The sequence below is a fragment of the Pipistrellus hanaki genome, assembly GCF_964339955.1.
Source record: "Pipistrellus hanaki genome assembly, chromosome: 14".
Classification (NCBI taxonomy): Eukaryota; Metazoa; Chordata; class Mammalia; order Chiroptera; family Vespertilionidae; genus Pipistrellus; species Pipistrellus hanaki.
Genome location: NC_140516.1, coordinates 37,916,828 through 37,932,955, shown reverse-complemented (window position 1 = coordinate 37,932,955; position 16,128 = coordinate 37,916,828). Strand labels below are relative to the sequence as shown.

Below are 16,128 nucleotides of genomic sequence, written 5' to 3'. Positions count from 1 at the left end.
TGTCTTTGAAGCCAAGAGCCCATTGAAAGGAAGAAAAGCCGGGCGAGGGGGATTAGTTTGTTCAGCAGCTGTGAGTTTCAGTGGGAGGTTGATGAACTCCGAGGTCTTTGTTTAAATTAAAGGGGTGGGGGGAGCCACCGTTGGAGCGAGAGCCCCACTTGGGGCCCTGAACTAACACAAGGAGTCTGAGCTGCAGGGAGCTGTGTACTGACTGCGGGGACTTTTCCCAAACACTGTCGGAAGAGGTGTGGTGAGAAGAGCAGGGGGCGGAGTGGGGGATTAGCATGTGAAATGAAGTTTTCATTGACTCCAGTGGGGGTAGAAGGCTATTTTAATGGCATTTTGTTCTCTTATTTTCTCTCCTTGAGCTCTTTAGAGGCATTGTTTTGCTAAGACAGGCTTTCTTCCCCCTTCTTTCCAGTCTGCGGATTGCCTCTATGGGAGCCAACATAAATATTTCTCCTCCAGGAATGCGGGTTAATTAAAAGGAAATGAATGAGTGGAAGCATCCAATCCAGACCCACAATAGGCGAGTGCCCTGTCCTGCCCTCCCCTCCCACCACCACCAGCACCACCAGCGCTGAGCGTGACCCTGTCTCTGTCTCTGCCCTAACCTGCTGCTAAGGCCAATTGAGGCTCAGATTCTTTTCAAGAAAAGAAAGCCCTGCCTGTGTGTAGGCTTTGGGGCTAGGGACAGGAAGGAGACAGCGTTTTACACCACCTCTACCCCCCACTCCCAGAGTCCTTGTCACTTCTCAGGACCTCCCTCTGTTTCTGTCCCAAAGAGCACACAAGAGAGAAGGGGCCTGGGTTTCACTACCCACCCCACGGTCACTTACTAGCTGGTGGAACCAGCCAGACATCGTTCTCAGCATCATTTAAATCTATAAAACAAAAGGTTTGACTGGCCGACCGACGGGAAGGTGTTTTCCCAGGCAGCCATTCTGGAGTTGCCCACATTTGTAAGGGCAACACAGCCCTGGTGACTGAGTCTGAGAATCTAAACTCCATGAATGCAGGAGGGCAGTGTCGTGTTTACCACTCTGTTTCCACTCTGGTGTTTGTTGAATGAATGAATGGATAATGCAAGAAGTGTATGGGGGAGTTGTGTGGGGGGAAGAGAAGCAATACAAATGTAAGGTAACTCAGCAATGTTTTCTTTATAGAACTTGAATGTATCTGGTATCAAATATATCCATTTGGGAATACAAAACAACCTGTGAAAGAACTTTCTGGCAGTATGACATGTTTTGAGTATTGACCTGAAGTTATCAAACATGAAGTACAAAACTGAGAGACTCCCCTGGAGAATGCAGCTTTCCTTTACCACACCGTGCTTCTTTATATCTTCTAGTCGCCTTGCCAGGTTTCTTACTGTACACTGTCAAATAACTCTGCCACGTGGGGTAGCCAGGTTGGTATCTGTTGCTGCTTGATGAAGGAAGAAGGGCAAGTTGGGAGACTCAAGAGATCCAGATCACAGCTGAGGGAAGAAGCAAAGGCGTTTTGCTGATGCAGCTGGGAATGGAGCACTAGAGAGCCCTGAAGGGAAGTGTGTCCCCTGGAAGGAAGGGAGGAAAGAAGGAAGGAAGGAAGGAAGGAAGGAAGGAAGGAAGGAAGGAAGGAAGGAAGGAAGGAAGGAGAGCCTCTCTTCTCATAAGTGTAGGTAGGACCAGAAGAGGTATAGGAATGAGGCCAGGGCCTTGGGGTCTGATCTGGCCAGTCTCAGTTTGGAATATGGGAGCCCTCACACTCACCGGTTGGCCCCTAGAGCCTTGGCCCCTGTTACCTACTTGGGGCCACATCGTGTCTCTGCTTTCGCCTGCTCTGGGTTGTTTAGCATCTGACCAGTTCTCCTGAAGAGCAGCCCCTGGCCGGCCTAAAGGAAGAGAGTTGGCTGGGAAGCTCCTGGGCTGCAGAGTCTGTTGGGGATTGGCTCTTCCCGTCCCATCGCCCTCTTTCCTAAGCAAGTCCCTGCTGGACTGCTTCTGGGACAAGAACCAGGACACTCAAGCATCACAGCAGCAAGCTCTCACTCCTAAGTGAACGTATTCGTTGGAGATTTATGTGGCTGATTGACTAATCCCTGCAGATTAGCCTCGGTCAGGCCAGAATGACTATTTGGGCCCTGAGGAAGGTGAGGCTCCACAGAGGATGGTATTCTGGCAAGGTGGGACCAGTGGGCCCTCCCCTTGGCCTTCCTCTATATCCCCAAGAATAAGTTCAGTCCCTGGAAAAAAGGGCAATATCACAGCGACTGCAATACATAAAAAATCCAAGACACTGAACTTTCTATTAGTACTAGTTTCATTGCAGAAAGTTTACTTATTAAAGGAAAGAATTCAAAGCCTTGAATCCTGCCTGTTTGAGAACCAGGTTAGTGAAAAGGAAGGGTCCCAGCTCCTCCTCTCTCATACCTGCCCTCAGAGGTGCACACCTTAACGGGGAACTGCTGTTACTGAGCTCAGAATTGGCTCAGAGGAACAAGGGTCCTGTGGGGAAGGAGAAGAGGTAGAGATGGTTGCTAGGGGCAGTGCGTTAGGGGCAGGGAGGGTACTTTAAAGGGTGGGAAATGACCGGCCATCTGGCCTTACAGAGTTCCTAGACATTGTGGGAATGTGTCTGGAGCGCCTTGGTGATTTCAGGAAGGTCACTGTCCCCCCTGGTAAGTCCATTAGACACGGTGTCACAGGGTGAGAAGGCAGCACTCTAGGTTACCCCTCTCCCCATCTTCAACCCTTCCCTCAAGAACCAGTCCTCTCACACGTGCTTTTTCCTGGGCCAGTTTTCTCACAGTTTCTCCTTAGGGAAAGAGGATAGGGAGAAGGGGAGAGAAAGCATTAGAGATTCCCGGGGAGTGGCTCTGCAGAAGGAAAATGCAGCCGTGATAGAGACCTGGCAGCGAAAATGGGGGGAGGGGGTTTTTGAGCAAAATGGACAAAAGAGAGAAGCCATGGCTCCCCCCACCCCCCACCCCTTGTGGACCCTGTGTATTTGAGCAGGGGTCTTCCTGTTACTAAGGCTCCATAGGCTGGGTCCAACGTTAGGGCCACTAGGGAGGGGAGGAGGACCACCTGTTCTCATCCTCATCCAAAGAAGATCAATAGCTCAAACCTCAGGGAGTTCTCGGAGTAAGTGTGGGCCGTGAGGACCCTTCAGACAGCTCCCAGAGAGCGCCCCGGGACTGGGGGGACAGGTTGGAAAGTGACATCTCCGGAGACTGCAGCGTCTCTCCCGGGATCCCTGGGCTTGTGAGTGAGGGATCCGCATCTCTAGGTTCCTCTATTACTGGGGTCTCTAAAAGAAGCCGAGGACGAATGGGGAAAGGAGCGGGAGGGGGGACCCTTAGGGTTTTCTCGCGGGTTTGTGCGCAGCGCCCCCCCGCGGCCGCTCGGCGCGGCTGCAGAAGTACTTGGTGACGCGGCGGCGGCACTGCTCGCAGCGCACGGCGCAGCACCAGTGGAACTTGCAGTTGCAGCTGGACACGGTCTCGGCGCGCCGCTCCTCCACCGCCAGCCCGCAGTCCCCGCAGAGCCGGCGGCAGCTGCGGCGCTCCCAGCGGCCGAGGGCCCGCCCGCGCCGCAGGCACTCGCGGCCCTCCGTGCCCAGCAGGCCCAGCGTCTTGTTCTCCAGGCAGTAGTCCGGGGAGTCCTCCAGGTGCACCAGCTCCCGCGTGGAGATGGAGCGAAAGGTGTCGGCGATGGCGCCGCGTCCCGCCGCGCTGTTGCCGGCCCCTTGCAGCAGGTCCACCTTGAGGGCCGCGTGGTACTTCTCCTTCAGGTGCGCGCCCACCTCGCGGAACTCCGGCAGCTGCAGCCAGCAGGTCTGCGTGGTGCAGCTGCCGGACACGCCGTGGCACTTACACGTGCGCTTCATGGTGCCCTTCACCGCCTGGGGGGAGAGGGGGGAGTGGGCCCCGGATTTAGCGCGTGGGGAGTCTCTGCCGGGGGCGGGGGGGGGGGGGGTTGAGAGGCGTCTAGTACCTCCTACGCCTCAGTACCTCGTTTTTCCAAACTTAAATAAAGTGAAGAGTTATCCTCACTTAGGGGTGGTAATGGGTGGGGCCAGCTGCCAACCCCAGGGGCTGCAAGACTCACCTTGCGGCCGGCCTCGTTGTTGTGCAAGTTCATGGCTGCCCGGGCATCCTGTCCTGTCTCCAGGGCATCCACGAACTGCTTGGATATTGCCTCTCCGAAGCCCACGTTGTCACTGCAGCCCCCCCACAGCCAGCCTTGACCTCCTGGAAAAGAGCAGGGGAGAGGGAAGGTCGTTGAGCAGCTATTTCTCATTGGGAATCTGAGATAAAGAGAGATTAAGGTTGGGTGAGAGTGCCTTGTCTCCAGATTAGTTTCAGCCTAGGCTTGTTTTTGCCGCTTTTGAGCGCCCACGTTCAGCCTATCATCTGCTCAGGACTCCATGACGTAAGTAGTTGCCGAGTGGATTCTCTGCAAGGTGCCTGCGCGCCCATCTTCACACAGTTTCTGGCCTTTTGGGCAGAGTGTGCATGTGCCCGCCAGCGACTGACTTCCAGAAAGGGCAAAATGGCTGTTAGAAAGGTGAGGAACGCGCAAGCCTTGAGAGGGAGAGAGGAGCAATTGAAATAATACGGAACAACTAAGTTGGAAGTTGAGCCGCAGGGCAGGGAGGGTTGGGACAGTGGAGGAAGAGTGGAAAGGAGACAGAGACAGTGACAGGAAGGATGTCCCCACTATGTTTGAGAGAGTGACCGATTGACTGCCCGGGCGATGTTGTGCCTTTATCATTGTTTGTTAAATTAAGGAAACTTAGTAGAAGACGGAGAGTCCATGAGGCATTTAATCTGGTTTGACACATTAGGGTTTGGGCTTAAACTGATTTTCCTCAGAGTTAGAAGAACACAATTCCTCTTCCCCCCACCCAGCTACCCACCAAGCTTTTCATTCTTTAAGTGGACCCTACTGGCCTGCCCTACCCACCCCAATGTCAGTACTCACCCAGCTGCCCATTGCGGGAGTCGTCACAGCCACAGTTGTCAAAATCCCCCAGGCTGCAGTTTCGAGTCAGAGTGTACATGACGCCAGCAGAACTGATGGCATGAACGAATGCTGTCTCCCGGTTAGCTGGCAGGAACCAGAAATTGGGTGAGTTTAGAGGGAGGAGTCGCAATCCAAAGAAATGCCAGCCATGCCACCTCCCTTTAATACAATCATCGTCCTCCTGTCCCAGCTCTACCCTAGTTCCCCACCTTTGTAATGTTCCTCTCTCCAGGGCATACTCCAGCCCTAGTCTCAGCCCTTCCTATTAGGTGGCCAGATTTTTGTTGACATCCGTGGTTGTAAAGGATTTCGGTGGGCAAGAGCCTGAGGAAGAGACGAATCTGAAGGCCAGGCTATCAAGAACCCATCCCACTTCCTCCTGGAACATTGAAGTCTAAGAGGCAGGCGCCACTTAGTTCTGAAAGAATCTCTGACTGCCAGCTCTTTTATTTACTGGCATGGCCACTCTCTCTTCTCCAGGGAAACCTGGTCCCCAAGTCTGTTCCCACTTGTCTTGTACCTCTCTTGTCTGCTGAGCCTGCTGCAGGAAGGGGCCGAGGGGAATGAGGGATTATGACCCTACCTTCCTCCTGATGTTATTTATATTGTGAGGGAGCCATTAGCCAATTGACAAGGTCCGTTTGGTGAGCAGTGAGCGTTTGGGGGAAGGAAGAGAAAAGCTCTTTGGCAGGAAAAAGGAGCTGGAGGTGGAACAGAGAAGGTCCCAGAGAGGGAGATCACCTGCGGGTAAAGAGCAGGTGAGGAATTGGGGTATAGAGGAGGCAGGGGCATCCCCGGAGAGTGGGGCTCTAACCTGCGGCCAGGGGGTCCGGGGAGCCACGGCTGAGGCTTTCCTTACCACTGCGCAGGCCGCCATGGCTGGACAGCTGCAGGGCTCTCTCCGGGCAGTTCCAGCGGTCCCAGGCAAACTGGTATTTGCATTCTTCGATACCGCTCTGGGCACCAGCTGCCACGCTGCTGGAGTAGATCAAGTAAGCCTTCGGGGACACAGGGTCAGAATTCAGACTTACAGAAGCCGGACTTGGAGACACTTGCCCTAAAGCGGCCAAGCCCCTCTCTTCCCGCCCACTCTCCCATCCCTCCAAAATAGTGGCACTTTAAGTGTGCTGTCTCATTTAACATCACCAATAACCTTGTCAAAGAGGAACCATTTTCTAGATTAGGAATCTGAGGCACAGAGAGGTGAAGTAAAGCAATTTGCCCAAGATCCCACAGCTAGCAAGTTTTAGAAGTAGGAATAAAATTCATTTTACAGACACTAGCCCTGACTTTATTCACTCTACTATTCTGCCTCTCCAGAGGGATCCCAAATCACATAATTCACGAATTTTCACTTGTTCTCATCCCATCTTACAAAATAATATTTTGGAACTGGAAATGTCCTTAGAGATAATGCAGTATAACAGCAACATGGTACAAACTGCACTCTCCACCGCCTCAGAAGGTTGTGTGGCTGCAGCCTGACACCGTGAAGGGCTGTCGGCTTTTCTGGCGTTAGAAATTCAGCTGTACATTTAGAATCCATACTCGTGAGCCTTGCCTTGGCTCTGACACTAGATGCTATGTGGTTTGGGTTGTCCCTAATCCCCTTTGTGGTACAGCACGCTAAAAAGTGTGGATATAATGAAAAGAAATTACGTGTATAGTCTTCAGTTAAGGAGCCAGGATTAGTGACATAATCCTAGCTGTTCCTAGATAAATTCCTAATAAATCAAAGGAATATTCCTAAACAAATCAAAGGAATATTTTTCTTACCTTTGGACCAGTCATCAGAAAATTGTTCACTGACCTGGAAGAGAACAAGACCACAGAGTGTAATGGAGATGCACCAACGCATTGCTGCTGCCAAGAGCTGTAAGGATCACTTTAGGAAATAGGTCTGATGGGAAGAAAAGGAAAATGGCTTGCGAAGGAAAGATTATGCATCAGGAATCTACTAAAGACAACTTATTTAGTAAAAACAACATGTATTATGCTCCTTTCCAAATACCAAAAGTGCTGGAGTAACGTGTGATCATTATTTTGCCATGAGCGGGAATAGAGCTAGCATGAACTCATTACTGTGTAACAGATGCTCCACTCTCAGTATTTCACATGTTGATTTTGTGAAGTCCTTACTATTGTAGGCATTACTACCCCAATTTTACAAATCGGGAATCTGGGACTCAAAAAAGTACTTAAGGTCACCCAGATAATAAATGACTAAGTCAGGATTAGAATCCAGGACTATCGGGATCCCGAGGAAGATAGTTCTCTCATCAGAAAGATGTAAATAGTGGGATATCTTTCTAGGGATTGAACTATAATTAAAGTTCAAAAATAAATAATCTGGTTCTAGAAAATAGCGAGGCTGTTCCTTTCAAAACTAAAAATAGACTTGTCATATGACTTAGCAGTTCCACTCTTAGGCATTTATCCTTGAGAAATGAGGACTTATTTTTACTCAGGATCTTATGCTTGGGTGCTCATAGCACTTTATTTATAATAACTCAAACTAGGAAAGTGTTTAAATGTTTTTCAAATAGTGAGTGGTTATAATAACTGTGGTACAAGGCCTGGCTGGTGTGGCTCAGTTGGTTGGTGCTCAGAGCATCATCCCATGCACCAAAAGGTTGTTGATTTGATTCTCCAGTCAGGGCACATGCCCAGATTGTGGGCTCCATCCATAGTAGGGGACATGCAGGAGGCAGTATGTATCCTGTTGAGATTGGCTTTGATCAGTCAGTATAATTTCCTTGAGAGTCATTCAAGTTGTCGAATATATTAGTTGTTTATTCCTTTTCATTCCTGAGTAGTAATCCATTGTATGGATATACCACCGTGATTTTAATACTTTTATTTATTTTCTTTTAGAGGAAGGGAGAGAGGGGGGAGGTGAACATTAATGAGATAAACGAAACATTGATCAGCTGCCTCCTAGTTTGCCAGGTGTTCCTGGGTATGTTTAAATACCAGTGGTTGGTGTAGCTTAAATTCCAGTTAGGATTCCCCTTTTCTCTTCCATGCACATATTTTTTTAAAAGCAAAGATTCTGCATATGAATATCCAGAATTTGCTATTTTCCTCTCAATGCCCAGGACTTTCATCTCAGTGCCTGCTGACCCCCTCCCCCCACTTGGTTCTCCCTCTCTCCACTTTCCTCACAAGTCTTTGAATAATAGGGTTGGCTTTTCTCTACCCTTTAATCTCATTTCTTGAGGTCCATAAAAAGTCTTGGGGTCATGAAGCTCTAGTTGGCCTACTTCAGGAGAGACCGTGTAATTATAATTTGGGGTGATGGCCCAAGGGAAAGGAGAAGTGGTAGTGAATGAATGTAGATGGACATTTCTCTCTGGAGATTTAGCAGAGAGAGAGACAGGGAGAAGGTGGTGGTGGGGTAGTGGGGGGGAAGAGAGATTAAGGAGAGTGACCATAGTCGGGAGCTGCCTGGAGCTGTAGCCAGAAGGTGTTCCAGTGAAGCAAGTTTTTCTTAGAATGAATGTCTGACAGCCAGCTTTTTACCTAATTGAGCACACAGGATGCCTTGGGCCTGCGGAACTATGCATGTTTGCATAGCTCTTTCTGGGCAAGCTTCCTTGTGATTCCCTCTATCTGCTATAGCATATGACCCACAGAACACACATGCACACACACAAATACACACACACACACACACACACACACACCCCAATATGTACACACACACCAAATCACCCAGGAGGCAGGCCTTACTAAGTAAGCATTGTGAAATAATATCCTATGGGTTCCAAATTTTTTACTACTCTCTCTGGCAATACTCAAGGATATTTAAGCTAGTTATAATTCACCGTATAATTAGAGTTAAGTTTAAAAATGTTTTTCAAGGGTGAACAACAGCGTGACTAATTCTTCTCCGTTGTAAAGTATAAGTAATTGAAATCGGGCGCTTTCCTATTTAGCTAGGGGAAGGATTAGGAAGTAGAAGCCACAAGATAATCTGAAGTCTTGTAGGGAAGAGAAGGGTTCGGAATTTCAAAGACAAGTTTCTTCCTACTTAAAAATTTGTCCAGAGGGAACAAAGGTAATATTATAGGGAAGCTCTATTTCAGTAGAGCAACAGAACAGAAGCCAGATTACAATGCCCGAACAGTTATGAACCTAAAGCAACTAGTATAGACTCATTGAAGGAGGATGGATGGCATTGAAAGGAAAGAGAAATCAATGGAGATTCAGGCCAAGTAGAAGTATTTTTCCAGAAGAGTATAAAAGGAAAATGAAGAAATATACAGGTTTAGGTCATATCCCCATAGCTATTTCACTTATTTAAACTCCATCTGTTTCTTCAAAGGGAATTCAGCCCTATAAATAATTCTCAACATTTGTTTTATAAGTGTGAATTTTCTAAGTCACAAGGCAGTGCCCTCAAACTTATTTTTTTAAAGTCTTATAAACTAGTTAAGAAAAGTTAAACAGATGTGTCAGATTTGGTAGTTGTCTTATGTTAAATTTTATTTTCACATCCTACATTATCTCAAATCCAGTCCTTGACAAATAATTACTGGCAAAGACCACATAATAGCCCTCAGGACAACTGTGTTCCATGGGTTCCTGCCAAAGAACCTCAGGCAGATTCTTTCTCAGGCAAATCACAAATTTTCAAGGGGTAATCTTATTCCCTGAAAGGCAAATGCCATTTGTATTCCGGGATATTTTATAGGGAGATAGGCCGTCTTCCCTTGTCCTCATTTCCTTCCTCCTTTATGTATTGTAGCAACCTCTGCTGAGAAACACTGAGCAACAAAAAAGCACTTCAGCGCTTAGCATTTAAATGAGGAATAAGCTGTGCTCATTCTCTGTCCCGAGGTCTCTCAGTGAAAGCTGCTAAGGAACAGCTCAGAGCCACGGTTCCCAGAAAGCCTGGGATCGCAGGAACCCTGTCCAGGACCATTATGGAGGCAGAGCCTCTGGTTTTGTTTTCTGACCTCGTTACCTCGGTCCCTGTAGTGGAGACTTGAGAAAATATTCACGTTTTCAATTGCACTGGTGGATGCAATGCCAGTGTATGTCAGGAGCAAGAAGGTAGGTGTGCGTGACTTGCCCTAGAAAACGGCCAGGGAACAGTTCAAGGTAGGAAAACTGGCAGGCTTTGGCACTTTGGTACCATTTTCACCATTTTCACTACTTAATGGAACTAAATCCAAGGATGGTGAAAATGTCCTCACCTCAATCTGAGTAGCTACAGCTCAAAGAGAAACAAACTCAGATTCTCCTGTTACTAACTTGTGTTCTTGACTTTTCACCCCAATGGGGGTCATATCTGTATGATGTTCCCCAATGTCTCTAATTACTGGCACTAGATCTCTTGAACATGGGATAGGAGGATCCTTTTCCTGTCCCTCTTCATACTATTTTGAGCCACAACAGTTTTTGGAAGATTTACACTAAGAGAATACATGAAGTTGAAAATGCTATAGAAAGTATACATGAAGCAAGGTTAGCCAAGGGTTGATAACTGTTGAAGCTGAATTGTTGGGGGTTGTTATAGGTACTGTTCTAAGTTTGTTTGTTTTTTTAAAGAAAATTTCAATAATATAAAATTAAACAACAGAATACTCCTGAAGCAATAATCTATGCAATATGAGCTTCACCAGACACCTTGGATTAATATGAAGAAATGCCAGACAGTATAATATGGCCCATCTATTGGTTTACTATTTATTATCCTGGATATTGGTCCGGAATGGAAACTTCAGAGTCTGATATGGTGACCCTAAAAAGCCTGAGTAAATGAAAAGGAGAGTAGCAAAAGAGAGTTACAGTTTTTAATTAAAATATTTATTTAAAAATATAACTGCTATCTCTATCTAGTTGCATATATGGGAGAATTACAGAAGTACAGTCTTGAATGAAGGAGAAATTTGTTCTTATGCAGGATGGTTTAAGCTTGGCCTAAAAAACACAAGAATTTAATCTATGGAGCTGCATAGAAATACTGAACTATTGGCCTATTTACAGGGTCTCCTGAGACTACTGAAGCACAGCCTCAGTCTGTGCTGCTGCCGGGGCATGCTGACGTTGGGAAAACAACCCATTAAGAAAAGTGAGTTTGGACTGGAAAATAACAGTGAATTTAAATAATCCCATATGGTCTGATTTCTCTTGGTCTGGAGAAATCTCTGACCTAAGAAGGATATAGAGAGATGATATGATCAATAACAAGGACCTACGATAAAGATTGAGAAAAGCAAACCATACAAATTTGGCTTATAATGAAACAAGAGAATCTTCCCAGAGTGGATGGTAGTTTGTTGTTTTTCTAAGAGGCCCTCGGAGTGTAGGTACATGTCAGATGGGAGGCAAGGGGCATTGCGGGGACTGTTATTTCCAGAACCAAGCTCAAAGTTTCCCCCAACTGTTAACCCGGGAAGAACAATCTGCTTTCTGGGGAAATAAAAGAGAGTTTACCCTAAATAAAAATGTACTGACCTCTCTTTCTAAGCCCTCTGAGTTCTCCTCTCCCTCTAATAGAAATAGAAAGGAGAAATGGGGATTTTATTAACAGTTCCAAGAGAGACTAGCATTACCCAATACAGTGCAGCACTAACCAACCGTCCCAGCTGGTAAAAGTGGGGGGAAGGAAAGGAGGGGGGAGTAAACTCCTTCATGGAAGAGAGAGGGTTGGTTTGGAATTCCTTTTCTTCTGATTATGTATATTCCATTTACCTCTATACAATGTCACAAAAAGGAGATCCTTCTTTGTGTCATATTATCTCTCTCTCACACACACACACACACAAATAATAATAATAATAAATAAAGATGCACTGTAGAGCATCCTCATCACTTATGCAAACTGGTTTCATAAGAAAAGCTTTAACAAAGTGTCTCCTCTCAGGACCACATAGCCTTTATAAATAGTAATAATAACAATTATAGTAGTTTGTTATTATTATTTATAGTAGGAGAAATAGAAACTCGGAAAGGAAAAACTCAGGTCTCAAGGTGTTGAGGAAATCAATGACAAAACTGGGAACTGAGCTTCCCTGATCATGTCTCAAGCCCTTAGAACCTCCTACACCACAGCTACCAGCCTAACCCTGCTCAGAATTACTCCCACGATCCCTGCCTTTTGTAGTGGACTATGAACTTCTCTTTATTGATTAGGGAAACTATTAGGTATGTGAATCTTCTATTGGCATATTATTTTCCATATTCCAAAGCAGTTTCTCACACCTGACTGTATTCCCCTAACTTTCCTTTCTAGTGTGACAAAGCTTAGTGGGTCCTCACTTGATTGTCCATGTTCTTTTTGTATCTGTTAGAGGGGAAATTCGACAAAAATGTAATAGGACAACGCATTACCATGAATTCAATGATTTTGAATGAGCTGTGTATTTTACTGGTCATAATATATATTTGAAAAAGTGTTGCACATAAAATGCAGATAATAGCTAATGATGATGCTTCATGAAAATATGGATTCAAAGATACCCCACCACCACCACCACCACACTTAATAACTGAAAACTTTGCTAATCAGGAGTTTTGCATGTTGTCATCAGTTGAAATTTCAAGAGCCATAGACAGGTTACTCTAAAAACATAAATGTAGAGAAACAAGGGATGATGTATTTCAAAAAGTGCTTTAAAACACAAGATTTCAGGGAATCTTGCTCTTCTGCAGAAAAGAAACTGATTAAATCGTCTGGAAAAAGCTAAGGGTAGTGATCTCTGTTGAAAAAATTGACCAGAGACATAGTTAACCTCTGTGTCCCAGTACATCTTTCTGATTTGGCTATTGCGTTGAGGGGAGAGAAGAGAGAGAGAGAGAGAGAGAGAGAGAGAGAGAGAGAGAGAGAGAGAGAGAGAGAGGAAGAACTGGAAAGACCCAGTATCATTATGAGACATCATTTGGAGTCAAATGAAGTCAACAGTTAAGGAAAAACATGTTCTAGGTCGATTTATTCCAATGAGTAAATGTATTGGAAGTGGACAGTAACATTAATTCATCTCTGGCCACCATTATAAGCATCACAATTTGCTTGGCTGTATTATGCTTTCCCTTACTAATTTCTTTCTTTATTTCCTTGTTTCTTTAATTCTTTCATATTTTTTTAGCCATTAATAATTAAGAAAAAACAAATTAAAAAATATTTTTTCTTAACTCACTAAAGGATAATTCTTTCCAAAAGGTCCAGACAAGAGAAAACTATGGAGAATGCTCTTGCCCCCAATTATGTTGCACTGAGACACCTAGTAAAACCGCACATTGTAGGCACATGTCATTTTTATCCTTTCCCTTTCAAACCCAGGAATTTCTGTTGATGAACTCTTTTAGGCAGTAATTTCAGGCCAGCCTACAATTGAACAGCCAAGCAGAAATTGTGATTCTCTATTTGTTAAATGCTTTTGAGGTCCCCACATAAAAGGTTGATAATGAAGTACTAAGAGAAACATCTGAAAGGCTGCGGTTGGTCAAATTTCTCTGCATGGCACAAAGGGAAAGATGACCTTATACAAAACCCTGATAGTCCCATTATAAGAATAATCGAGGTTGGATGTTAAATTTAAAAAAATCACATTTCAAATGCTACCAAAACCAGACTCAGCAAAGTATAAATATTCAAAATGAGGCTTCTGGGATGCAATTAAAAAAGTGACTTGCATTATCCAGATTTGTATATTTTCTCCTCAAAGTCAAGGAAAGTGAGAAGAGGTTCTTAAACCCTGTTTTTAAATAAGAATTTTCTTTCACATCTCTTTTTTTCTTCTTTCTTTTTGAATCCAGACACTTGAATTTGGACAGACAAGCAACCCAGCCACCTTTCAGTGTGGCAGTGTCAATATCGGAATGAAGTGAACATGACCCCCTCCAGCAGGGAAGGAACACACAGTAAAGGTATTTCTTATAGAACAATTCTTCACCCTGCCCTGGTGACTGGGGGAAGGAATCTCGTGTTTCTCTTTTGCTGATACTGAATCAGCTGAAGAATACCATGAACATCAGTAGAAATCCTCTGAACTGGTCTCCTCTCCCTTTTGTCTTTTTGTTCTCATGACAGGGAGAGAAGGAAGATTTTTTTTTTTTTGGACATGAAATATTTAATTAAAATACCAATTAAAAGTGGACCAATTACTTGGCGGTTCAGTTTATAATCAGAAATGTTGCAAATTATTGCATTAACCGGCAAATTGTATTACTTTGGCATACTTGTTATCAGCTCTTTAATAGTGATGGCTATACTCATTTATGATAAGAATACACTCTCAATTAGCACGGGAAGCTGATTTCAGCAAAGAAACCCCTATTCTTGCTTCCTCGACAGATTATGTAGCAATTGGATGTGTAACTTAGTTAAATAGATGGTTGAAATGAGAACTGATGGAGAGAGACTGAGCTCACATCTTAATTGAGGAGGAACTCCAAACACCCTAGCAACATGCATTTCCTAGATCTTACAGTCTGCATGTTATTTTGTGCTTGCTTATTAACTTTTCCACGTATAGATACGTGACGTATTTCCCAAGAGCTAAGTGCAAATGATGATCATATCATCTATCATTTGTGTGGTGGTTTATAGTTTACAAAACGCTATCACACATGCCATCTTATTTTCTGAGCAAGTTAGAAATATTTGTAAATGGAATCAATTAAACAAACTTGTAGAAAAGTTTAGATTCCTAAAATATTTAATGTCAAACATGTTGGTTAACCCAGTACCAACTCGGTAGTTAATTTTTAATCTCTAGGAAGTGATGAGCTATTATTTAGAATATCCCGAAAACATTCAAGTCAGACAGTGCAAAATAAGATCCCATTGAATTTCTGTCTTCACCTCAAAGATCCGATTCTGCATACAGTAGACCTTGCTTTGAACCACCTTCTTCTTCTCCACAATGCCGAAATCAGGATTTGATTTAAAAAAAAAGGGGGGGGGGCCTACTGTCTTTCCCAAAAAACATGTAGAATATTTGTGGTACAGCAATTTAGAAAAATAGGAACCCCCATCGCTTAATTCTTTTATTGGTAGGGGTCTAAGGATTTACTGAAATCACAGATTTGGAAGAGCCCCGCTTCCTGACTTTTTCATAGGAGAGATCCCAATGCGTCCTACATTCCTGGAAATGAAAATGAGCTCTCTCCCATATATGACATGCATTTACCTAATCCCAAGTTCCAGGTTACTTACCAGGTATGGCTGAGTTGGAGGACACAGGTGAAAAGAAAGACACGCACAGAAGGCTTCATACGTAACATAATCCTCTGGAGTGACAGAGATAGAAAATTCTAAACACTGGGGAAGCGGAGTGCTAAGATGAGAAGTATTCTCCTCCTGGTAGTGGGATGGAATTCTCCTCGAACCCCAACTTCCTTGGTGTGTAAGCGATCCCAAACAGAGTTAAGGGGAGGTGAAATGGAGCTGCCAAACCTCCAAAGAAGAGATTATCTACTTAATTAAAGTTTTTCCCCCCCTCTAAGTCCTTCAGCCAATCAGAACTCAAGTGCCAGAGAAAGATTGAGTCGATCAAAGGAACACTCCAGGATCCTCCCAGACAAATGCAGAAGAAGGGGACGAGGAAAAGGGGACAAAGAGAGGAACACGGAGAAAAAGCACAAAGAAAGAGGGGTGAGGGGAGGAAAGAGACATAGCAAATCCCCTCCACATAATCACTGCGTGGAGTCTCTCTCCTCCCTCTTGCCAGTGCCCTCCCACCCCACCTCAACCTCCCCCACTTCGCACACTCCCGTGCAGACTCGGGCACAGAGAGGAGAGCCTGGTCCCCAAGGGGATTTACTAGGGACTGTGCTTTCCCGGTTGTCCTTTGTAGGGCTTTGAGACGTCATTTGCATTTAGGATAGCCCTCTTCAGAGGAAAAGGTACCAGTGCACCTTAGCCTTCTGATTTGAGGATATGGGAATGGGACCCAACCATCTAGGACTATTCACCTAAATATTTGACCAGGTAACTTGGTTACCCACTTGGTTTCTTCCTTTCAACTTTACCATCAGACACTTACTTGTTGAACACCTATTACATCCTCAACCCTACCCTGGGCATTTTTTAAAAGCCTAAAACATGATTTCTGGCCTGAAGACGTATATAAGCTAGTGAGGTGATAATGTACGGATGCAA

At 45.1% G+C, this 16,128-nt stretch overlaps 1 protein-coding gene across 1 annotated transcript; it reads right to left on the bottom strand.

Annotated features, from left to right (window-relative positions):
• Positions 1–3,345: 3,345 nt before the first annotated feature.
• Positions 3,346–15,251, bottom strand: WNT8B (Wnt family member 8B; the record flags this gene model as incomplete). Its single annotated transcript, XM_084903651.1, has 6 exons — positions 3,346–3,891; positions 4,098–4,240; positions 4,974–5,099; positions 5,875–6,013; positions 6,792–6,825; positions 15,184–15,251. The coding sequence occupies 6 exons, from the start codon at positions 15,249–15,251 to the stop codon at positions 3,346–3,348; spliced, it is 1,056 nt and encodes a 351-aa protein (XP_084759777.1).
• Between the last annotated feature and the right edge of the window lie 877 nt (positions 15,252–16,128).